Genomic DNA, 26524 nt, shown 5'->3' with positions numbered 1-26524 from the left:
TTTTATTAAAATAATAAATATAAAGGAATTAGTGTTAAAACAGTAATTAAAAACTAAAAAAATCAGCCATTCTTAGAAAAAAAAGAAAGCAAAATATGCATTCCTGTGCATCAAAACATACCAACATATGAAGGACTTCAAGAATAGTGGCACTTTATGAATAATGGCACTGCAATACCTAATGTTGCTCAATGATCATACTGGAACTTTTGCCCCCTCCTTAATATTTTATTTTAAAATCTCAGCACAGTCCATGTCTTTCACAGGTAAATGCAGAGTTGGTGTAAACTGCACAGAATGTTAAAGGTACTGTTATTTAAAATGTATTGTTATTGTTATGGTGTTTATAGGCACCATATTTCTCTCCTTGATCTGAAATTCAACATTGTGTGTGAAATAATACCGTGTGTACAGTACCACCAGTACAATGGACCAGATGCAACTGTGTCCTGAAGGCAATGCTTATCAGGATTCTACAACTAGATTAGCTGTATCTCCACTTGTTTCTGATATTGGTAAGACTACACTTAAAAAAGAAATGTTTAATGACATTGCAATGTATTAAAAGAAAGACTCTGAATCCTGAGCTACTACGGAAGAGGCTGACTCTTGGATTCAGGAGAATACTGCTAAGCGAAGAGATAATACGTGCCTGTGTGAGCACACAAAAGTGAGGTCCAAGGGACTAAGCATGTCACTGGAAACCTCCTGCTCACTAATATTAGCTCCATCACTGCTGACTTTGTGATTCTAGGCAAGGCACTGTTTGCACTCTGTGCATCTCAGTTTCACTAACTGTCAAAAGGGGCAGTAAGGGCATTTGCATTGGATCAAGTAATTGTCTTTACTCCAGGCTCTGTTGATTTCACTCTTCTCATTTGTACAGCATTTTTCCTCACTCTGCTGTGGAATGGTATTCTAGTTTATCATAGCAAATAGTTTTTGATGATGAGAATGTTTCCTACCTTATCATTACAATGAAGACCACATCCCTGCATTGGGGAAAATGGTGCAATCCCTGTGGCCATGTCCAGATGAGTGCGTCTGTGCGGTATGTGGCGCCACAAACACATCTGTGGTGCCACATACAGCACATTTAGATGTTCTCCAAGCTGCAAGGACATGCTGCCTGTGCGAGCACTGCTCCACTTCCTTTTTCCATGGGTTTTTTTGAACCCTGCATGCACAGGCAGCACTCACCACTCAAAAGTGGAGCTGGGCCACCTGGAGCCATGCTCCAGCTGCTGGTTAGGCTCCACGTAGCAAAATTGCTGCTGCTGCAGCCCCAGGAGACCCCCAGGACCACAGGTAAGGCTGCTGGCCTCAGCCTCCCCTACCTCACCCAGGGTAACTTGCCACACATCGAAGTGTACATGGCATGGGCATTTCCCAGAGACAAGTAGCGGCAGCACAAGGTGCACCACTGCTACTTGTCTCCAGGGAACCAAACATCCATTCTTGTCTGGTTGTGGCCTGTTTGTCCGTATGGATCTTTCCACAAGTTCTGAGCCTAAGGAAGCTTGAATTTAATCCATCTCTCAACTGTTTCCATCTTGACAGCTACTTCAACTCCCTGGTCAGTAGGTGTTTTAAAAAATACATGATACAGCACTGGAGTTGCATTTTTGTGTCAGTAGCTGACACATGATGAGCCTGGAAGGGGATGAATTATATTAGCAGTACTTTCAATTTTTCTGATTCGTTTTGGTTGTTACCAGGATAAAATACATTTAATTGACATTATCTAGCTTCAGCAAAAGCACACTTCATAATATGTAATATAGTTATGAATGAACTATTTTAGAGTTCTGTCATGCATACGTATTGTATTAAATGTAAAAAATGACAAAACAAGCAAGAATGATCCACCTAACTCAACATACACATGTAACACATTTTAAATTGTATGCTTCCATTTCTGTTTCAGTGAATCCATGCTCCTGTCTAAGTGTACTCATAAAATAGTGTATCATGATAAGTCCAGCCATGTACTCCTTGCACTGTTAAACATACCAATGAAGTAGATAGTTTTGGCTGTGAAAGTAAAGTAAAATACATCTTTCTGGATATTATTATATATGTGAAAAGAATTTTAAACTCTTACCAGACAGGTGAGAGACCTTCAAGATTACACCAGCTCAAAACAGAACTGCCACAATGAATTAATTAAAGTACATTGATTCTGTAAAGATACATTGCCTGATCTTCACACTCTCAATGCTGCAAAGTCAGTGCATCTCCACTGACTTTTAATGGAATCCCTCTTGCTTTACACAGCTGTTAACAAGAAGAGAATCAGGCTTGTAATGCTTCCTGACACTGTGATCAAATCCATACTTATCACAGTGACTGAAGTAACCTATTATGCACATAATGCCCAGTGTGACTATCAAGCTTCATATAGTATACCACAATGCTTACCATGACGACAAAAGGTTGTGCAATAAGGATCATTTAGTTCTATCATCTTCCTTTTTTCTTCATTTCCTTCCCCTTTTTTTTTTTTTTAGGTTTTCTTCTTAATTTATTTAGATCACAAGTGATTGAATTATTAATTGATCAAAGCTCTCAGTTAATGGCTGCTGTGTTATTTCCTTGAATACAAATTATTTGCGTTTTGTTCAAATGAAACAGAAAAAAACCCAATGCCTGAATGAAGTGGAAGGTATTCTGTTACATTCCAGAATAAACCAACCTCTTCTTAACAGTGTGCAAAAAGTCATGATAAAAATTTTGTCTAAAACAACTAGGGGAAAAAATGTCACTTTTTCTTGGTGATAATGTTAGCGAGGCATTATCTTAGTTTCTTAATGTCTTGCTGAAACCAACAAATGCTGTACCTTTAAAAAGATACTAGTTAAAAGGAAACCATATTTGCTAAAAGTAGCTAATCTAAAACTTTTGATTAGTCATTAGTAACATTTGACAGAGCCAATCTAGGTAAGCAATATCAGTGCGCAAAATTCTTATTCAGATTTTGGTCGGAAAGTGGTGTCGGTTACATTCAAGATTTTGTCAGCTATATTTCCCACATTTTTCTTCATAACCCTGAGATGATTCTCATGCAAGAGTTTCTGTGTTAGGTATTTCTCTCGTTTGATCTTGCTCTTGGTCTTTTTTGATACATCTGGAATTGCGTATGAAATAATAAACTTCACAAAATATATGATATGCTGGGGAAGGTAAAAATAAAAAGGGTTATTCACACAGAGTAAGACTATTATTATAAAAAAACACAGAGAAGAAATGTTGCTTTATCTCTTAGGATCAATGAGATTTGTTTTGTACCATAAAATCAGGACATCTGAGTGAAAACAGTAATATAGGCCCCTGGCAGATGTTAACTTAAGGCACAATTATCATGTTAATTTCAGTGTAAATATCAACCCTGAAAAACATCCAATAAATTAATGGTGCTACAAAATAGAAAACCAGCCACAAAAATAGTCCACAAAATGTGCATTTTTTTTCTTGTGGCTGGTTTTCATCATGACTTAAATTTAACGTGTGGCAGGAAAGTGAGAACCTGGAGCCAGTTCCAGACTCCAGCATGGTCCTGGGGCTGGGACCAACAATTGTTGGTCCCAGTCCTGGAACCGCACCAGAGCCAGGCACTGTAACACCCAACTCTTAACCCAAAGGTAATCATCCTCTTCCTCCTATTCAATACATGGCAAGAATTAGGCACCTGAGAAGTGAACCCTAGTAAACCTGAATATTAAGCAGGGAGCCACCTTCTGCTAGCCAGTATCACTTGAACCGCACCCTTTTCTGTAGCTGCTGATGAAGAGCAACTGGCATCTCCATCCACCCAGGATCCAGAGCCAAGAATATCTGCCTCAGAATGGTGCTTATAACTGTTCTTCCAAAGAACTGAACTCTAAGGTTTGCTCTTACCTCTAAAAGCTGGCACAGCTGCACCTGGAATAGCCTGCAGCCAGGTGGCAGCACAATCTGCAAGGAAGCTAGAGATCCAAGACACAATGTCCTCTGGCAGATAGGTGAGAATGGATCCTGTTTCCTGCATTGTGGCCAAGTGTTTTAAGCCCTAGAATACTATAAAAGGGGAGAACAGCCCTATCCTCTCCTTAAGCTCTTCTATCTTCTAAAAGAAAACAGTAGCATTCTATGGGAAGACCAGTGGTGTATGTGTGTGTGTGTGTGTTGGGAGGAGGGCATTTTGTAAGTGTGTCTTGTCAGTGGATGCTCAATGGGCTTAAATGAAAGGATACCTGGTTTCTGGAACCTCACTGGGCTTGGGCATGAGCTAGGAACCAAGCTGCCCAGCCTTATCAATACTGTTCTGTTTTGTGCATGTCCAGAAGCGTAACTTTTAAATCCATTGGGAATACTAAGATCAAGGACTGCAGCGCCTTTGAAGCTGAGACCCCTTCAGCATCTAGGCAGTTGATGACTAGGGGTTTTAAGAATGCAGTTTTTGACTTGGGCATCTGAACACCATCTAAATTCTACTTTTATGCTGCCAGCTTCTTTTTTTAGATTTGGCCCATAATATCTAGGACTACCAATGTGCTAGACACTGTATGTATATAAAGATGAGGCCATCCCTTCTGCAGAAGAGCTTACAATACCAATGCATGACAAAGCAGTAGTTATATGCAATCTATAGACAGAGACCTGGGAGCACCAAGCTGCAGGGAGCCAGCTATGGCTGGTTTAAATAAACAGTCACAGCAGGCCAGCTATTAAAGCCAAGGACATGAGATTTGGGACAGAGGCTGGCAAGGGGTGTGCTTTGGGCAGGGGTACGGTTCCAGCCTAGGACTTTAAAGAATTTGCCTTTATGGACTGCCTAGGGGACCTGGTGACTGTCTATAAACTCACTAGGGGGGACCAGAAGGGTTTGGGGGAGACCTTGTTTCCCCTAGCACCCCCCGGGATAACAAGGAATAACGGCCACAAGTTGTTGGAGAGTAGGTTCAGATTAGACATCTGTAAGAACTACTTCACAGTTAGGGTGGCTAGGATCTGGAACCAACTTCCAAGGAAAGTCGTGCTGGCTCCTACCCTGGGGGTCTTTAAGAAGAGGCTTGATGCCTACCTGGCATTTGAGCCCAGTTTTCCTCCTGCCCAGGCAGGGGGTCGGACTTGAAGATCTACAAGGTCCCTTCCGACCCTACTTCTATGATTCTATGACTGCTGTATTTGCAGGAAGGGAGGCAAAGCCTAAGTAGTTTGACTGGGGAAAAAGTCAGGATCCAGAAAATCATACAAATTCTGAGAGTCAGACTCCCCATAGCTACAGTCAGACTGTGGATTCTTTAATGTCTGCAAACCCACCACCCAAAACCTCTATTTTTACTTACAAGTGCTTCACTGATACTCAAGGATACTGTGGGTCATGTTATAGTGGCTTAGAAATCCCAAGTTCTACTTTCAGGGCCTGTTTCCCAGTGAGACCTTTTCATGGTACTCTGGTGGTGTAAGAGGATTTCAAAATGTGTCCTCAGTGCAGAAAGCCTCCCTGGTCTGTATGAAAGTGATGGAAGGGCTTTGCATTGACCCTGGTTCAGAAAATGACCAAGATACATAATTATCTATGACTATTTGTTGGTTTCCAAGCTTAGTGAGGGACACAGAAAAGACTGCATTAGTAAAACAGATTTTAGGTCACTTTTGGGCCAGCCAACTCTACCTAATCATACTCTATTTCCATCCCCAAAGAAGGAAAAGAATAACTTGGAACTGGACCCACCAAACCTTCTCCCAGTATTGACACAGGAGACAGGATTTGCTCCCTTGCAGAATGGACAGTGCAGCCTCTCAGAAATCTGAGATCCACCAAGTTCTTCAGAAGCACCTGCATATAGGCCAAAGGCTGCTGTACAGCCCTCTAGGCTCCCATTTCCCACCCAGCAGCTTAATTCTTCTTAGGGGCCATGCAGCTTTGCAGCTACTTTCAACATCTCTTCAAAATCCCACAGGAGAGAGAAGTTGCTGCTAGTCTGATCGCAGTGAGGTGCAGTCAGCAGTGCCAACTGCTATTAAATTTCTGGCCTGCAGGATTATGGAGAAGGGCTTGAAAATGTGAAAACTAAGGTCTCAACAATCAGAAAGCAAATAATATATCCCAGACATATGCTGTTTCAAAACAGCTCACATTTCTAAATTCAATTGCACAGATTTGCAAGGACTGAGCTCAAGATTTCTGTACACCTGGGGTTGGCAACATTAGGGTATCTAGAAGACCGCAGAGCTGCTCTGTGGCTTTTCTCCCCAGCTTAACTCCTAGCATGGCAGAGCCCAGAATAGCATAGAATACAGCAGAGCAGCTGTTGTGCCTCCAGCACAAGTTTAGCACTAGATTTGAGCTTTTTATCATCCACCATATGGACTACAACAATGTGGCCATATTGTTGCTTACCTTAATAAAATCATTTAAAACTAATGCCAAGTTAGCATGTTTGGGTGGGGTGGGGATCCACAGGCACAAAGGCATGCACACAAGTTGCTTTAACAGACTCTTCCAATATTTTAAGATCCCTAAGTAAGGATCTGCTAAATACATAGCTTCAGATCTTCAGTTAGGGTAAACTGGTATTGTTTCATTACTATGCTGATGCAAACCCACCACAATACATTTTGTTAGCAAAGCAAACAAACTGATCACTTTGCAAAATAATTCATTTCAGTTTGTAGTTTTTGCTTGTGGGGAAGACATAAAAATTCAAAGCTCTGTGGACTGACCTCCATGACAACGATGAAAGCTAGTTTCGCTGCAATCACATGCCAGTAGTATGTGTTGTGTTCATACTGATGTTCATGCCCAGGAGGATAGCGGAAATCACGGTATCTGTGGACGATTTAAAAACACCAGACCATTTCAACAAGCTCTGCAGTAATACACTATGGCCAGGGGATGGAGCAAAACATGTCATGGTTTAATGCAGTCTGGAGTAGTAAGCTCTAAGCTGTAAACTGTATGGAACTAACATGATAGATAAAATGTGCAACTACAAAATAAGCTAAACTTGTTGAAATTAATTTTCCTCCATTACATAATAAATACAACACAACAAAGACAGTGTTAAAACAATGTATTCATTAGTGGTAGAAATCAAATGGAGCAAGGATTAATAAAAAGTGATGTGAATAATACTGTTGTTTAATTTCACTTTTGACTGTTTCTGAGGTGAGCTGTATATAAACGTGACTAAATTAGATTTCTATAATCCAGATGAGGATGTTTTCTGAATTATTCTTATGAAATGGAAGGAAAACTTATTTGACACTTGCCTGCATGTTGTTTGGTTATCAAACCAAGAGAGTGGAACTGGCTTGCTTTCCTTTCTGAAGTCTGATACAGCAAAGACAGAAAGTGTATTGTTTATGTAGCCTTTCATGGTATAGTCGCTGTGATTCCCATAGGGAGGGACTGAAAAGGACCAGTAATAAACCAAACGAGGTATCATGTCAGATGTAAAAGCAATTATCATTGCCTGCATTTTAGATGAAGACAAAAAGAAAACTGTATTTAACAAACTGCATTAATAGTTTTCTTATACAATTTGCATTTCAACAGATTTGCATTATTTCATTAAAAACGGAATGTATGCACTTTTCAATTCAATAGTTCTTCCTGAAAAACAAATATGCAGTCACTCAGAGGCATAAAACAATCTTCTTCTGGAATGTACACTGTGTATAGCTTCTAAATTATACCAGCTCTGTTGGACCCTTTTAGAAAGTTGTGCAGTTAATGATTTTTTCTTATGGCTACTCAGAGCAGTTCAGCAACCAAACTAAACACGCAGCACTTTATAGTCTGCTACAGTAAACATGGTTACTCTGAGACCTACTTACCACATATTTTAAAAAACTGCTGATTGATGAATTGTGACTAAAATTACAGATTAAAGTCTGTTATTAAAAAATAAATTAAACTGTATGAGGAATGCTTAGGCTTGAATTAAAAAAACCCCAACCTCTATAGCTTATTCACTCCTGACCCCCAAAACATTCCCGGTTTTTATCGGGGCTCTCTAGGCCAAGTTCATTTCTGCAGCTGCTGGCTCACAGGTTCCAGGTGTCATTGGACATGGAAACTATTTTTTATGCCAGGACAGTTTTTCCTTTCTTGATAGCAGCTGCCTGCTGCTGTTAAACATATTGCATCACTGCTTATTGCCATCCTGCTCCCAAGAGAAGCCATACTTCACTCCATTTGCATGCTATAAAGCAAATATTAGAATCAGGCTTGTGGGTTTAATGGCAGTTATAGTAGTGAGCTCCCCAAGACAACTCTGTTCTAGATGATGGCTTCACCCTGGTTAATCCAGTGTCTTCTCTGATCGCTGCCTATTCCTATGGAAAAGGATCTCCATTGTTAAGATCTGCTGCTGATCAATCAGGCATAAAGCTAGATTAATTAGCAGCACAATATCTGGAAAACTGCAGTTGTGAGGCAGTAGACAAAACCTTGATCATAGGAACAGAATGTAACCAATGCAGGGATGGGGAAAACTATGGAGACAGAAACCCAGAATGAAAAATACTGTACATAGAAGGGAAGAGAAAGTCAGTGTATATTGGTGTGCAATAGAAAAATGGGGAGAACATTTAAGAAAATAGGTGAAGAGAGAAAGTAAAGTAGAACTTCCAAGGTGGTATATATTTTTACTCTATTCACATTTATGTTAGTCTGGTTTTCCTAAGAGTCATTGTGTGATGCAATTGTATGTAATGCTCCTTCCTTTTGGGGAAACAGTGTGTGTTGCAGGCTCAGGGTGGGGATGGGGGAAGCAAAAAAATCCTTGCTAGGAGCTGTACAACTGAGGGAAGCCCTGATTTGAAGATGTGTTTGTAAATTATGCAAAACATAACATTACTCTACATAGGTTGAGTAATATCTTATTCCCCAAATTCTGTGATAACCAAAATCCTACTTAATAAAAGAATGAGGTGGCAGAAGCAAGGACAACTACACCCTGGTCACATCTGGGAAAAATTCCAACTGACTCCAGTAGCACAAGTATCAGGCCCTTTTAGAGTTCGAACTTGACTGAGCTTTGATGGTTTGCTGTTTAGTTGTCAAAACTTGCGTTCATTTGGATGATGAATGGCAGGGGCTTCATAATAAAAGAATTTTGCGTTAAGTTTTCGAGGATAAATATCAACACAAGAAAGCTTTTTATAATGTATTCTGGCATAGATTAAATATAAGGGAGTGTCCCTTTAGAAACCACTTTCAGGCAGTAGACACCAGGGAGCAACGAAGCAGAACTTCTGTATGTTGTTTAAATTTACACTCAGATACTAGTTGCTTTTAGCATACAAAGGATAAAATTAGAACAGATATGCAAGATATTAACAAGTTTTCTAACTGCATGGAGGAAAAAAAACCTGATAACCAAATTACCCAGCTTTTGCTGAGTTAAAAGCACAGAAAAAGTGTTAGCTAAATATAAATTTATAATATTCATTACACATATGGTTTGGATACGATCAAACCGTAAACTAGCTGAAGGCAAAACGGAAGGAAAAAAACCCCCCTCTCTTTCTTTGGATCAAATCAATTTGCTGCTTCTCCTAAGCATCAATAAAAAAAAATGTGGGATACAGTATTTACATAGTTTAATGGCTCCCTCTTATTGAATTTTTTTGCAAGGTCCCAGTTTTCACATAATCATAAATCTGAACTCCGTTTCACTTTTTCCCCTTCTTCAGAATCATCTCCAGATGTGCTGCACAGAGCTACAAGAACAGAAACAAGAAAGCTAATTCTACTGTGTCCTCTAAAAGGAAACATTTTTTTTCAGAATTGTGGGCTGCTTTCTAGAGTATTGCATGGAAAAAGTACAAACACAAGCAGTGTTCTCTGTTTCCCAAGCTATACTGAATACAGTTTTCCATTTATACCATAACAAATTAAAATCAGTCTTCAAATCAACAACAGATGCTCTGGCATGCTACAATAACAGCTCTGCTGCTTGAACTACAAGCCCCAAGACTAATAGTTTTACACAAAAGTTACTTGTAGCATAGCAGGTGTTGCAAAGGTAATATATGCAGGGGAAAATATACTGTGCCCAAGGCTATAGTAGCTGATCAGTAGTAACAAAATCAACAGTTGCACAGGGAAGAGTAGGTACAGATTCTATATACTGAGGTAAAGCAATCAGATGGGAGAAGGGATGGTGAAGGAAAGTTTATGCATTCATGTGCAGGAGCCTGGATGTTAAAGAAAATAAACACAAATTAAAAGAAAAGGAAAAAATAAACTATTCCCAGGACTTGGACTATAGCATCATAACCTGGTGCATAACAAACCTTCATCCAAAATGATTCTCAAGTCTCTTGCAGTCTTTAAAACAAGTGGGGCTAAAATTATTGCACATAAATTACACTGATCCTGCAGCCCTTCTGTGGTAATAATATCACTGAAGTTGGTAGGAAATAAGCTGAATTTATACAAAGGTTGGTTGTTTCTGGAATACAAATTTTCCACAAAGGTACAGTGTGAATAGGAATGCATGATATCAATATGATATCAACATGCAATAATTCTACAGAATTAAGTAGTAATTGAGGAACCAAGGACAGAGCAAGGCTGCACTTTAGTTACCTTTAGAGTAGTAAGTACATGTCTTTGTGAGGGAAAGGTTGCTAAGTAAACAAGGATAAGAGGAAATATCCATTTTGTTCTTCACATGATTTCTTCATGTGAGTTCTTTATGTGATTTGTCCACAGAATACAAAAACAAGTTGCTCTGATAACTTCCTTGTACAGTTTTGCCTCAGAAGAAATCCAAGCACATTAATAAGAGCATGTTAATATACAACTAAGCCACTAACAACCATAACTCTGTCTCTGGTAACATTATACAAGAATCATCTGGGCTATGATGATAGTATTTCAGAGCTCTTCATTTGAGAGTAGATTAAACTTATTTTAAAAAAATGCATTCCATTTTTCATCTTGTGGTGCCTTCAAAGGGCAGAATTAGGGCATTCTTCCTTTCAAAGGACATTACTAATGTCCTAACTGGGCATCTTTATGCTTTAATATATTTGGATTTCTTTTGTGGCATAACTACACCAGGAAGCTATTGTTTTACTTTAGTTTAGTTGTAACAGTTACCTAAAAGAAGTTACCACAGGGTAGATCCAGAGGGCATGCAGTGGCATGGTTTCATACTTTTTGGGCCACCCTGTGGAAGCAGAAGCTGAGGACTTATTTTCAAGTCCCCAAAGCAAGCAAGAATCCAACCCTGCCTTGTTCTTGGCACTTTCTCCCTCCCCCTCCATGCTCAGAAGCTCCTCCCCTGCCTGCTGCTGCCCCTGTTCCTTCCTAACATGGAGGCAGGGGTGCTCCAGTGCTCTGCCCCGACCAGGCTGTGCAGGGAGCCCAGCTCAGCCAGGGACAGCAGCAGTGGTGGCAATGGGGGAGCTCCCCCAAGTATTCCCTGGGAACAGGGCAGGGAGGGGGAACCTGTCCACTGCCACAGCTGTTCCCAGCTGATCCTGGCTCCACATGCCCCTCTCTCCGCAGCCACAGCTGGAGCAGAACAGTGGTGGCAGCAGGTGTGTCTCCCTGCATCCAGAGGCATAAATAGGGAAAGGGATGGGAGGGCAGGGGAGGTGCCACTGAGCACAAAGGGGAAAGGAGAGGGTGCCAAAAGTGTACTAAAGAGGGATTCTAACCTACTTCAAGAACTTAAAAAAGACCCTGGCTTCAGCTCCTGGAGAGTGGTATGCCCAATCCAGCTGAGTGGGGCAAGGGGAGAGAGGCTGGGCATGGAGGATGCAGCTACTCCTGCAGCACTGGTTGCTATTCCGGCACCCCACCCTTTTAAAAATCCTGTATCGGCCTATGGAAGTTCCTGATATGCACTGAGAATCTTAACTCTAGCAAAATATAGCTGGTTATTTTCTGGGAATTCCCTTTTGTAGATTATTTTAATGTAATGTTTTTTGTATGTAAATACTAAATTTAAGAGCCAAAGAGCTACTATCATGTCATACTTATAATAATTTGGTGATACGTATTACCAATTTTGAATCATTTTTCTTTATATCACTTCTTTATACCACCACTGAGCTTGCTGGATTTACAGTCATTTTGGCTAACAAAGTAGCACAAAGCAACTGGAGTGTCCACTTTAATGGCACATGCTTGCCATTCCTCCCAACACCCATTTTTCTGAGTATACTCCCTCTCCATTTAATTCTAACCATCTCTGTTGAGTTGATCTAGTGCAATAGGTAGTTCTCAAGTTCTCTGGGAAGATGGTGGTCCCAAATGCAGTCAGTAAATGGAGACTGGAGCAAGGTGGGGAATGATTTTCCAGTTGTATTAGAATGTTCTTGTTTCACACTGGGTGAAAGAGACCTTTCAAAATTAAAAAAAGTCCTAATTCATGCCGCATAATCCCTGTCTACAGCACAGCAGCCAACATCTCAAGTTCAAGCTTTACTCTTATATTCCAATGGTTATGTATTTATATTAGACGGAACACTAGCAATAACCGCTGTAGACTCTGTCACCTGGTGTTTATACCTACTGGTTCTCTCTCCTGCGTGGGATTTAGGAGACACAATTAAATTATTTGGCCTGACTCAAAAACTTGCATCTTGCTCCAGGATTTCAGGTGAGTGCCCTGACCACTGGGCTATTGGCTAAATCGGTCTGTCTGAAATATGTAGACTGAAATAGTTATGTACTTAAAATAGTTCCAATAAAAAAAAATCCTAATTGGCTGTAGTGGAGATTAATTAGAGGTGCAGGTTAATAAAGTATGTGACTATCTTTGCTATACCTTTTCTCATCTCTCTTCTTTGTTTTTTGTTTTGCTAAGTCTCATTTTTGCCTTAGTCTTGTTACTTTCTGCTCACAAAAAGGGAGGTAGTGAATGGCAATGGAAAGGTTGGCAACTTAGGTGACAGTGACCATGAAAGGATAGAATGCAAGATCCTAAGGGAAAAAGAAAGGAGAGCAGCAGAATAGACACTGGACTTCAGAAAAACAGACTTCAACAAACTTAGGGAACTGGTGGGCAGGATATCCTGGGAGGCCACTCTGAGGTGGGGAAAGGAGTCCAGGAGAGCTGGCTGTACTTTAAGGCGGTTCTTTTAAGGGCACAAGAGCAAGTGATCCTGAAGCACTGAAAAACTGTAAAGTGCAATAGGAGACCAGCCTGACTGGACAGAAATCTTTTCAGTGAATTGAATCTCAAAAATAAATCCTACAAAAAGTGGGAACTGAGCCATATTACTAGGGGAGAGTGTAAGAGCATCCTACGGGCATGTAGGAAGAACATTAGGAAGGTCAAACATGATTTAAGATGCACCTGGCAAGGGACTTGAGGCAATAAAAGGGATTCTACAAGTATGTCAAAAAGGAAGACCAGAGAAACCATAGATCCCTTATGGAGTACAGAAGGCAATCTAGTTAAGATTGATGCAGAAAAGGCTAAAGTATATTACGCTTTTTTATTTCAGTCTTCACAAATAGGATCAGCTACCAAGTGATGAGCATGGCTGGAAGCAAAAGTAGGGAAGAAGCCTAGATTTCTGGAATAATAAGTTAAAGATTACTTAGAGAAGCCAGATCCTTGCAAGTTGGCTGGGCTGGATGTGATCCTTCCTTTTCCATGCCCTTGTGACAAAATATTTAGTAGAATTCACACATTCATTGGAATCTGACAGGATTGTACCACGAGCACTTCTGCTATGGCCTCAAAAGCATGATGTCTGGGCTATCAACCACGTGCCTTAGTACCTGTGCCACCCCAACCCCTATGTGGGTGGGATGAATCCTCAGGTACTGAAGGAATTGGCTAAGGTAGTTTTAGAGCCATTGGCTATCCTCTTTGAGAACTCACGGAGGTCAGGTGAGGTCCCAGATGCTTGGAAAAAGGGAAATGTAGACCCATAAAGGGAAGAAGAGGGATCTGGGAAATTACAGACTGGTCAGTCTAACATTGATCCCTGGAAATATCATGAAGCATGTCCTCAAGGAATCTACTGTGAAGCACTGAGAAGAGAACAAGGTGTCAGGAACAGCCAGCATGGATTCACCAAGAGCAAATCATGCCTGACCAACCTGGTTTCCTTTTATAAGAAGGTACAGGCTCTGTGGATGAGGGAGGAGTAGTGGATGTGCTATACATTAACTTTAGCAAGACTTTAGCAAGGCTTTTGACATATTCATATTAACAAGCTAAGGAAATATAGCCTAGATCAAGGGTTCTAAAACTGGGTCGTGACCCCCCAGAGGGTCATGAGCAACTTAAAAAGCAGCAGCAAACTTCCCAGGGGGTACCCTGGTGGTGTGGGGAAGCAGCATGTGGCAGTGGCATGGAGTGGTGGATGGTGGCAGCAGCTGCCACGTGCGAGCTCCCCATTCCCTGCCATCCAGCACTCAGGGTCATGATAGCACAAATTTTAAGAACCCCTGGCCTAGATGAAAGTACTAGTTTTAAGGAAATACTTCTGTATGGTTCATGGGACCAGACTCTGGAATAGACTCCCAGTGGGGCTGGTGCAGGCGCCTACCCTGGAGATCTTCAAAAGGAGACTGGATGCACACCTTAGTGGGGTTATTTGACCCCAGCAGTCTTTCCTGCCCAGAGAAGTGGGGCTCGACCCAATGATCTCACGAGGTCCTTTCCATCCCTAAATTGTGTGTGAATCTGTGAATCTGTACTAAAAGGTGGCTACATAACTGGTTGGATCATTGTGCTTAATGAGTAGCTCTCATTGAGCTCATGCAAGATCCTAAGGGAAAAAGAAAGGAGAGCAGCAGAATAGACACTGGACTTCAGAAAAACAGACTTCAACAAACTTAGGGAACTGGTGGGCAGGATATCCTGGGAGGCCACTCTGAGGTGGGGAAAGGAGTCCAGGAGAGCTGGCTGTACTTTAAGGCGGTTCTTTTAAGGGCACAAGAGCAAGTGATCCTGAAGCACTGAAAAACTGTAAAGTGCAATAGGAGACCAGCCTGACTGGACAGAAATCTTTTCAGTGAATTGAATCTCAAAAATAAATCCTACAAAAAGTGGGAACTGAGCCATATTACTAGGGGAGAGTGTAAGAGCATCCTACGGGCATGTAGGAAGAACATTAGGAAGGTCAAACATGATTTAAGATGCACCTGGCAAGGGACTTGAGGCAATAAAAGGGATTCTACAAGTATGTCAAAAAGGAAGACCAGAGAAACCATAGATCCCTTATGGAGTACAGAAGGCAATCTAGTTAAGATTGATGCAGAAAAGGCTAAAGTATATTACGCTTTTTTATTTCAGTCTTCACAAATAGGATCAGCTACCAAGTGATGAGCATGGCTGGAAGCAAAAGTAGGGAAGAAGCCTAGATTTCTGGAATAATAAGTTAAAGATTACTTAGAGAAGCCAGATCCTTGCAAGTTGGCTGGGCTGGATGTGATCCTTCCTTTTCCATGCCCTTGTGACAAAATATTTAGTAGAATTCACACATTCATTGGAATCTGACAGGATTGTACCACGAGCACTTCTGCTATGGCCTCAAAAGCATGATGTCTGGGCTATCAACCACGTGCCTTAGTACCTGTGCCACCCCAACCCCTATGTGGGTGGGATGAATCCTCAGGTACTGAAGGAATTGGCTAAGGTAGTTTTAGAGCCATTGGCTATCCTCTTTGAGAACTCACGGAGGTCAGGTGAGGTCCCAGATGCTTGGAAAAAGGGAAATGTAGACCCATAAAGGGAAGAAGAGGGATCTGGGAAATTACAGACTGGTCAGTCTAACATTGATCCCTGGAAATATCATGAAGCATGTCCTCAAGGAATCTACTGTGAAGCACTGAGAAGAGAACAAGGTGTCAGGAACAGCCAGCATGGATTCACCAAGAGCAAATCATGCCTGACCAACCTGGTTTCCTTTTATAAGAAGGTACAGGCTCTGTGGATGAGGGAGGAGTAGTGGATGTGCTATACATTAACTTTAGCAAGACTTTAGCAAGGCTTTTGACATATTCATATTAACAAGCTAAGGAAATATAGCCTAGATCAAGGGTTCTAAAACTGGGTCGTGACCCCCCAGAGGGTCATGAGCAACTTAAAAAGCAGCAGCAAACTTCCCAGGGGGTACCCTGGTGGTGTGGGGAAGCAGCATGTGGCAGTGGCATGGAGTGGTGGATGGTGGCAGCAGCTGCCACGTGCGAGCTCCCCATTCCCTGCCATCCAGCACTCAGGGTCATGATAGCACAAATTTTAAGAACCCCTGGCCTAGATGAAAGTACTAGTTTTAAGGAAATACTTCTGTATGGTTCATGGGACCAGACTCTGGAATAGACTCCCAGTGGGGCTGGTGCAGGCGCCTACCCTGGAGATCTTCAAAAGGAGACTGGATGCACACCTTAGTGGGGTTATTTGACCCCAGCAGTCTTTCCTGCCCAGAGAAGTGGGGCTCGACCCAATGATCTCACGAGGTCCTTTCCATCCCTAAATTGTGTGTGAATCTGTGAATCTGTACTAAAAGGTGGCTACATAACTGGTTGGATCATTGTGCTTAATGAGTAGCTCTCATTGAGCTCAATGTTGAGTCGGGAGGACTCAAGTGGGGTTCCCCAGGGGTCTGTTCTGGATCTGATATTGTTTAACATCTCATTAATGATTTGGATGATGGGATTAAGTACATGCTTAGTCAATTTGTGGTGACACCAAGTTGGGTGGCATTGCAGACACACTGGATCATGGGGCTAGCATCCAGAATGACCTAGAAAGACTGAAAAAAATAGTCTGTTATCAACCAGATGAAATTCAACAAGGAGAAGTTCAAAGTCCTGTGTTTGGGACAGAATAACTGTATGCATAACAACAGACTGGGGGAGTGACTGCCAAGGCTGCAATACTACAGAGAAGGGCCTGGGGGTTACAGTAGAGTCTATTGTAGCAGACCATAAGCTAAATATGAGCCAAAAGTGTGCTCTTCTTGCAAAAAAAGCCAATAGCATATTGGATTGTATTTAACAGGAGCATCACATGTAAATCAAGGGAAGCAATTCTTCTACTCTGTTCAGCACTGGTGAGGTGTCACCTGGAGTAGTGTCCAGTTTTGGGCCCCACACTTTAAAAAGGATGTAGACTGATTGGAAAGAGTCCAGAAGAGAGCAACAAAAAATATTAGAGGCTTGGGAAGCAGGACTTATAAGGAAAGGCTGAAAGAACTAGGATATTTAGTCTGGAGAAGAGAAGACCAATGGGGTATTTGATAACAGTCTTCAAATACTTGAAGGGTGATTATAAGAGGATGGAGATAGACTATTTCCTGTGGCTGTAGGGGATAGGACTATAAGCAATGGACTCAAGCTGCAGCAGAGGAAATTTGTGTTGGCAGTTAGAAAGAACTTTCTAAGAGGATGGTCAAGCTTTAGAATAGGCTCCCTAGAGAAGTTATAAAATCTCCATCTCTGGAAATTTTCAAGAGCAGACTGGACAGACATTTTGCTGGGATGGTTAAATCAGAGATGATCCTCCCTTGAGCAGGGAGAAGCACTAGATTTTGTGAGGTCCCTTCCAGCCCTAGTTTCTTATGACCCTATGATTCTACTTTGAGATCACGGCCATGTGAGAGGGTAATGTAACTTCAGTCTGCTGAGGGGAGAAACGGGAGACTGCAGTAATTTAGAAAGATAGCACTGGACACTGTTGAGATCAGAGTTTAGTCTTCAGAAGAAGCTGATTTATCACATTGTATACTTTATAATATATATTTCATTGGCAAAAGAGATTTCCTCTCCTCTCTCTCTGCCCCTTCTGCTTTTCCATTAAAATTTCTCTCTCCTTCTTACGCGCAGCTTTGAGCATTTCCATTCAAACCATGTGAGGAAGTGAGCTTCAGCCCACAAAAGCTTGTGCTATATATCTGTCTACTTTGTTTAACTCAGTGGTGCCCAAACTTTTTACCCTGTAGGCTAGATGAGTGGTGCCAGGCCCAGCTGTGGACTGGCTCTGGCTGACATCGCAGAGCCCCATCTGGCCTTAGTGGGGTTATGGAGCCTGAACCTGATCGGACCACCAAGGGGTGCAGGGCAAAGTGGCCCTGATCTGGACACACATGTGGGGGCAGAGCAGCCCTAATCCAAACATGTTGGGGAGGGAGGGGAAGAAGAGAGTTAAGTGACTCCTATCCAGATGTGTGGGGAACAGCTTGGTCCAGTCCAGATGCACAGAGGGTGGGCCCAGCCCTGATCCCACTGTGTAGCAATGGCCCAGGCAGGGCTGAACCCTGCCACATGGAGGTTCCACTACTCCCCAGCTGCCAATTTTTCCAACCTATGAAGATTTCTGTGGGCTGGATGTCATAGCTCCATAGGCCAGATTTGGCCTGCAGGTCAGTGGCTGAGCACCCCTGGTTTAGCCTATTAGGTGCAAATCTACCCTGCCTTCTAAAAAGTCTTAATCCTGTTCTTTACCAAGCTTGTTTAAGTTGTTAATGAGTTTTAAAATATACTGGAAGTTTGAAGACTCTGCATTTGATTATTACGACTATTTGGGGAGAAAAAGGTTTGGCACCAGGTGCTAAAATGTGTAAAGGACCCATTTAAACTAATTTTAACTGAAACTGATTAACAGATTCATTTGCAAATTCTGAGAAAATTTATTCTGCCCTCACAAGATAAGTGCAGTCATTTTGAGAATCTATTGAAGCTTTTAAAACACAAGAAAGAAGCTTAAATCTCTGCTTTAAGTGAAAAACTGCTTTAAGTCAAACTTAACTATGAAGTTATAAACATAACTGGAATAATTAGAAACAATAATATTTAATAACTTAGTTTAATTACAACCTAATTTATTCAAAATGCATGCATTTACTTGAAAATTCTCAGAAAATTAATTCTATATTTAGTATGTTCTGTACAGCTAGGAAAGATACAGTGTATTTTTCCACTGCAGTATGAATTTTAAACACAAGATTTCTGAAGAATTTAATATCTTCTTGAAAAGTGAAATGACTTAGATTTCTTGAAAGCATCCACATTCTTTATGAAAAGGGACTTAGGCTAGAGTCCTAAATTCTGAATTTTGAACACTTTATCTCTAGTTGCTCCAGCATGAAACTTATTGATACTTTACCTCTCAAACTGGAAGTAGCATTTAAGAGTTACTCCCAAACTTTTGTTTGGAATTGTCACCTGTGTACTTACATTTGTCACCACAGCCAAAATCGCCATTCCTTGCATGATTGGCTGCCACGCACCGATATCTTGTGCTTTCTGTGGCACCATGCGTCTGAACTGGGTTGTAATCTTCCAGGCATCTATTCGTATTTCCAACAAATTGTTAATAAGAGCCAGAAGAGGAGCCAAAGGGAATGATGCCACAAACAGAGTGACGAATCCAAACTGTATAACTTACAATGAGACACAAAATATAGGATAATTATTCATTAACTTTCATGTGTATGTATTCACTCACACCATCAGAGACAGGATTTTTTTTTTACCAGGTACATAATCTGGTCCTCAAGTGGCATGCCTTGTGAGATCAGATATATAGAAAAGTACATCACAATCCCAAAAGAAAGGGAAATCTACCAAAATTTAAAAAACGGTGAAAGAGTGCTGGGTTTGTGAAAAGTTGAAAAGGTATAAATATGAGTAATCTACTTCTTTCATATGCTTATTGACTTTGCTGGATTGGGAATTTAATAAGTAACTAAGTGCTATATTGTAAATCCTAAATTAGAATAACAAAATAATAGGTTTGTAAGGGACCTCAAGGGTCATCATCTCAAATGTGGGATTTACTATTTCTAAGCCAAAAATGAAGATTCTATAAGAATCAACGGGCATTACTTGTTGGTATGTGGTGCAGAAATAGATATGATTATAACAATATGAAAGTATGCTTGGTCCAAAAAAAACCTGGAGTTTTGTGAACTCTCAAGAAACCTAAGATAAGTAGGTGGACCTAATTCCAATTAGTGTGCTATAGAAACCTGATGTTGTTGTACAGGGGTTGAAGCTGATAGTGTCCTCACTCCTAAAAACACTTTCAGGAGGATTGGTAAGAGATGAAGGGGCAACAAACCCATTCATATAAACCACTGCTAGTAAAGTCGTGTCTTTTTAGATAGTTAATTGATTTAGATTAATAGAAATATCTATCTTTGATCATTTCAAACAATTAATCGATTTAGATTAATAGAAACATCTATCTTTCATCATTTCAGACAAGCTTTCATCTCTAAAACAAGCCAATCTATAAAATCATTATTTACCCAAAAACTCTCTTTAAAACATTTTTAGAGAATGTCATATACATCATATTTGAACTGCTCCTTACCCATTTCAAGATACTCATAAAACAATCCAAGTTTTCCAATGGGTTGAAGATGGTAGTCCTGCTCCCAACGTGGAATAACCTTTTCTGATCTAGCAGCTGTACAACATCTTCCAATTAGATTCTTAATCCAACTATCAGTTGGGGAAAAAATGATAATTAATATTGTTAGTGTGCCTGGTCAAAGACTTAACTATAGCAGAGAATTGCTTTGGTGCTGTTGCCAAGTTGTTGATCACAACTGGACAACCAAAACTCCCAAATTCAAACAGTGGGTCTGATTTGATGTGGGTCAGACTCTATCGAGTTAGTTATAAGAGTGAAAAATGGGTGTAAAATGCTAACAAATCAAAATGGCAGTATTTTATGCCCACATTGAATTGGTGAAAATAACTACACAAAGAAAACAGTAACAGAGACTGAGGTCCAATATATTCCCCAGGTTAGGCAGTTTTTCTCTGTCCTCCCTAGAGGGTCTGGTCCAAAAAAACCATGCACCAGAACTTAAGAAAAATTATGCTACAGTTACAATCTACCTGTTATCCTGGAATAAATAGGACAGCAACGGAATGTTAAGGAACCAAGATACTATTGTTACATACAGGTCCTTCATAGTAAGAGAAAAGAGACATTCTGTTGGTAATGAGAAATGAAGAATGAGATACTAGCCAAATGCTTCTGAAATTTTTCAAGAGATGCCAACTTTACTAGATCTTTGATTTCTTAATATGTAAATGTGGCAGGGCACAGGCAGGCAGCTACCAGGTCCCTGATGAGGGCAGCCGTTTTGAACACTAGGCATATAAAGGCTGCTGTGTACTGCTACCAGCCCAGGCAGAAACATCGCCTAGCTGAGCTGCAGCAGGAACAACCTAGGAGGTAAGGGCAAGAGCTTATGGGGAGAGATAGGAAGCTCTTGGTCCTGGGCATGATCTAAAACTGCACCCTGCCAGGAGTGGGTGGTCAGGTGGGGCTCCCAGTGGCACAGGACCCCCATGAAATACCAGGCCAGTTACTACCCCGGTGGAAGGTGGGTCGGGGTACCTCAATAACCCCTAGGCCCCACATCCCTGGTGGGTTCAACAGGTTCAGGGGGAGCCCAGGCTCATGGGAGTCCTGAGGCAGGGCCCAGGTCAGGAGAGGGACCTGGAGCAGTGCCCAGGCTCTTTGTGAGTCCTGTGGCTGGAGGGGCCCTGAGAAGGGGCCAGGCATGGCTATGGCCACCTGAGCCTCACAGGGTGTAATACCCTAGGGCAAAGGGCCAGGCAGGGCTATGGCCACCTGAGCCAGACGGGGCGGCAGACCCCAATGAGCCCCAGTGAAGGGGCAGTGTGTGAAGCCCCAGTGAAGGGGCAGTGTGCAGAGCCCCAGTGAAGGGCCAGTGTGGGGATGTAAGACCTTAGGTCTAGGCAGGCCTGTGGCCACCTGAACCCCAAGGGGTGGAAGACCCCAGTGTGGAGCCCCAGTGATGGGGCTGAGGGCTTGGAGACCAGTATGTGATTGCTTGTCTGTTTGTGTGTATGTTTTATGAAAGACCCAGTGCAGACCACTGGTGGATGCCATCTGTGAGGCTTGGGCTGCAGTGTATGGGAGGAACGGAGCCACGGATAGCGCCCCCTGGCATTGGGGCAAGAATGGGCAGTCTCCCGCCTAATTAGAACCAATTGAGAAACATCAAGGCATGGCAGACGAGTGAGGCAGGCGGTTAGCCCAGAGACAGGTGGGCGGGCTGGCATGAGGTCCGGCCTTGAGCATGCCCCTATCACAGTAAGTACTGCTTTTTCAACATTCTTCTGACTTTTAGTCAAAGCAACTTTTAATGTATCCCTCATCATGATGGGTACTCATTAAACATATCCTGGAAAATAGATGCATTGAAACTGAATCTAAAACCAAACAAGTAAAATGGGACATTCATCTCGTATTCTCCATCCTTCCCTCTTTTTTACCTGCAGTTTTCATTCCCAATTCATTGACAAGTGGAATTTAACTTCAGCGGAGGCAAGATGTAGGGCCTCCTTCCTCCTTTTCTAAATGTCCTTTACTTACATCTCGGATTTTAGTGTGTGTGTGTGTATATGTATGTGTATATGTGTGTGTGTGTGTGTGTGTGTGTGTGTATACGTATGTCCTTTTCTCCTCATTCTTCTTTCTGCTCTTCTCCTCTTATGTTTCTCCAAGAAATGCAGAGCCCACCATTCCTCTTGGTAGTTTGTTCCAATTATTAATCACCCTTATTTTTTAATTTTCAGCTTTAGTTTCTTGATATGCCTTTCTCTACTAGATTAAAAGTGTCTCTGTCCCCTCTGAGGACTCTCTCTAAAGGTATTTATATTGCATAATCAAGTCATCTTTTAGGCTTCTTTTTCATAAGGTAAATAGACTGAGTTCTTTAAGGGTATAAATAAATGTAATAACTGTATTGACATCAAATAATACTGATACAATGCTGTTATGACATCAGTGTTGCACTTATATGCTTCCGTAGTGCTATGAGCATAACAAAACCAGTGCAACTTTAACCTTGATCAAAATCACAACAGTTTAGCAAACTTGTATCCCTACAGAATCATGCAAGTGCAAAAGTTAGTACAAGCTGATGAACAGCCCCAAGAGTAAGTCCCTTTCCCCATTTAAAGTGTTTAAAAGATATATTTGTCTCTCACTGTAAGACATATTCATTTTTATGACTCTCACCTGTAGCCTCTCCAGTTTTTCATTATCCCTTTTAAAATGTCAACACCAGAACCGTATGCAATAGGGTAGCATGGTTACACCAATATCATGTAAGCATATAAATTGCCCCTCTACTCTGACTCACTATTCTCCTGTTTATATACCAGAAGACCAGGTTTGCCCTTCTGCCACATCAGCTCTGAGAACTCATGCTGAATTACTAGTCTCCTTTAGCCTTTCAGCCCTTTTCAGATTCATTGCTTTTCAACGCCAAATTCTGTAGGTTTGGTTTGCATTCCTTGTTATAAGATACATAACTTGTGTTTGGCTATTATATGTCTTCCAGAATATTTGCCTGTATTTTGTTTAAATAGGCCCAGCTTAGCAAGTGATTCAGATCAGTGAATGACTCTTCTCTCTTCACAGTTATCTAACAATTTTTGTCTCATCTGCAAATTTTATCAATGGAAGTTTTATATTTACTCCATATTGTTGTTGAAAATGTTGACTGGATTCAGGTCTAATAACAATCCCAGCAGAAACAATCTCCACCCTACTGATCACTATTTTTGAGACATGTCAGTTCCAATCCTTAACCCATTACTTACTGAATCGCATATCGGGGTTCAATTATCCTGCCTGTGATTTTTGCCTAGCACTGTGGTCTCTAATCTGTATTGTCTACGTTTGACTTAAACTGTATGATGTTTGTCACTTAACTTACACAGCCCTGAGCACACTGTTTTTGTTCAATAAATAATATAAGTAAGTCCCTTATACACCTCTAACTTGCTGCATACTTCATTTATTTCGATGTTCTTCTGAGTCTCCATCTGGAGACGCATTTAATTCATCATGATTCTATTTTTCTCCCAACCTTCTGACTGATAAGCCCTAAAGCCTTAATAACACCTGTTACATGATTGTTGCAAGTAACAGAAAGGGTAGATGTGGCTTGATATAGCTCTTCAGGATCAAACAATACCAAGCAACATTAACTAGTGACTTCGAAGTGGCATGAAGCTAAGACTCAACTCCTGACTGCAAGTGGTCATACAGTGTAAATGGAAATGGAGGTGCACAAATAATCTGAAGGACAAATAACTGGCTCAGTGAACTGGAAAAACCACTGGCATAAAATCAACCAGGATCACATTTTTTGGCTGTCAGATTGAAACAGTAAATATCAACTCCTCTAAAATTTATGAATGGAATTCTAAATGCCAAATTATAACTACAAAAACATACTTAAAAATAAATAAGTAGACAACTGATTCTTAAATTGCACATTGTGGCGGGGCCACTTTAAAGCAGCAAACAGGCAGCAGCCAGGTGCCTGATGAGGACAGCCATTTTGGCCCAGGAGTATAAACTGGGCTGCAGTTTGCTCCAGCAAGGAAGGAGGAAATGTCAGGCTGAGAGGCTGCTCTGGCTAGAGTTCAGGAGGTAAGGGCACCCTGTGACATATCCTATAGAAAGCCTGAGATATAAACCATAAATCATGTACCTAAATATTAAGCAATAATAAACTAGCCAAAATGTTCAGAGTAGGGTAGAGTCTTGATCACTTGAAGAACAGTCATGGCAGGTATAGAGGACATGGAGAGCCTGAAACGAGAGAACTTTGAGGGGCTATTACGGGTGAGTGAGCTAGAGGAAAACATTGCACGGATAGAGTGGGAACTGGAGATGGCTCAGTCACAAAAAGAGCAGGCGGAGGCCAAAGTGGCCACTTTAGAGGCGCGAGTACAACCAGGAAAGAAGGAGGGCTCTAAAGAAATGAGGCGCTTAATGGCAGCAGAGGCAGAGAAGGCTCGTGCAGTAGAACGACTCGTAGCAGAGGAAGCTAAGAAAAGTAGGCAGAGAGAGGAGAAATTGCGAAAGATGCAGAAACGAATGGCAGTATGGGAGAAGAAATCCACAGAACCTGATATGGGGGAACAAAAAGAAACGAAACAACGTCTGGAGGTATCCAAGAACCTCATAGCAGCCCTCCAGGAAGAAATCCGCGACCAAGCGGAACAGATGGAGATCATGAGGGAAAACGTGGAAATATGGCAAGAGAGATGTGACCAAGCTGAACGTTTGGTTGAGGAGCTTAGAAAGAAGCTGGCAGAAAATCATGTACAGGTAGAAGAAACCAGAAAAGTAATAATAAGAGAAATGGGGAGAATGAAAGAATATACAGCCAGTCACGAGGCACTGCAAGACCTGAAGCGGTCCCTCGAAATAGAGGTAGAGAGTAAAACTAGAGAGTGTGTGGAGTTGCAGGCCCGGTGGCAAAGGGTGGAGGAGGAAAGGGACCAATGCAGGGAAGAGATGCAGTCCCTGAAAAGCTTGCTAAAAGAAGGTACAGCTGGTGAGACAGCTGCACTGCAGGAGAGTGACCAGCGGCTAGTACAGACTGCCCAGGCACAGAGAGAACAGCTAATCGCAATAGCTAAGCAATTGGAGGAGCATGTGTCCTGGACTACTATTATGTGCCAGGAACAGTGGCAAGAGCTGGGAACCTTGAAAGGAAGTCTGGGAGAAGCAGGGGAAGCGATAACAAAGGAAATAGAGAAGGTAAGAGAATATATGGCCAACCATGAGGCATTAGAAAAGCAGAGACAGTCCCTGGAGACAGAGGCAAAAGCCAGAACACAGGAGTGTGCACAGTTGCAGGCCCAATGGCAAAGGGTAGAGAAAGACAAGGGCCAACTGAGGGAAGAAATACAGTCCCTGAAGGCCCTATTAAAAGAGAGCGCAGCCAGGGAGCTAGCATACCGAGAAAAGGTTGAACAACAAGCAGTACCGGCTGCTCAGATACAAAGCAAGAGACTGACCATGATAAGCAGCCTGTTGGAGGAACATGCCTCCATGATTAAGGCAGGATGCGAGGAGCACCTGAAGGAGTCTAAAGGCTTGAAAGAGACCCTAATAGACACAGAAAGGCTAATTGAGACTGCACAGCCCCTGCTTCTAAAGGTCCTGAGAAATCCAGAACAGTCCAGCGACGTGGGCTTAGAAATCCCTAAAGAAGAGGGAGAACGAAAGCAGCAGGAAAAAAATATAAAGATGGAGGCGCTCTCCGGGATAGACTCAAGGATGAGAGAAGAGATCACCTCCATAGTCACGGGGTGCCTGAATCGGAGATGGGGCCGCTGGGCAAGCCAGTATAAAGAGGAATTAAATGACTTGAGAGGAAAGGTGGAGAAATTAGCCAGCAAGTGCAAGACGGAGGTACTGACAGTACCGAAAGAGGTACAACAGGTGAAGCTAGAGAAAGAAGGACAGCTAAGACAAAAGAACCAGAGTCCAGAAATGGCAAAGGCTCTGGTGGATAATAGAGCAGATAAAGCTTTCAAAGGGGAGAGAGTGGCAGAAGCCCAGAGTAAAGGAAGAGTACAGGGGCCTAAATTGGAAAGAAGGGGCCAGAACCCCAGGGAACTTAAGGGGGGAGGAGAAGGACATCTCAAGCTCCACCCTAAGAATGAAATATCCAGTCCTGCACAGAAGCAGGGACCAAACCAAATACAAATGGTAGGTCAAGCTAAGGAGGCAGAAGAACTCTCTACACCAAA

At 41.8% G+C, this 26524-nt stretch overlaps 1 protein-coding gene across 5 annotated transcripts in view; it reads right to left on the bottom strand.

Moving 5' to 3' along the window:
* Positions 1-1336: 1336 nt before the first annotated feature.
* Positions 1337-26524, bottom strand: part of ANO6 (anoctamin 6) — a 129141-nt gene continuing 103953 nt past the window's right edge. For all 5 annotated transcript variants that reach the window (XM_014521836.2, XM_014521846.2, XM_006015931.3 and 2 more), the window contains 5 exons: positions 20289-20419; positions 19148-19353; positions 7258-7460; positions 6709-6814; positions 1337-3173 (listed from right to left, as the gene is read on the bottom strand). In XM_014521836.2, coding sequence (XP_014377322.1) covers positions 2967-3173; positions 6709-6814; positions 7258-7460; positions 19148-19353; positions 20289-20419 — 853 coding nt within the window. In that variant the 3' untranslated portion in view covers positions 1337-2966. The remainder of the gene's footprint in view (positions 3174-6708; positions 6815-7257; positions 7461-19147; positions 19354-20288; positions 20420-26524) is intronic.

This window comes from Alligator sinensis, unplaced genomic scaffold (assembly GCF_000455745.1).
Source record: "Alligator sinensis unplaced genomic scaffold, ASM45574v1 scaffold147_1, whole genome shotgun sequence".
NCBI classification, from domain to species: domain Eukaryota; kingdom Metazoa; phylum Chordata; order Crocodylia; family Alligatoridae; genus Alligator; species Alligator sinensis.
This window is presented reverse-complemented; position numbering and strand designations above follow the sequence as displayed.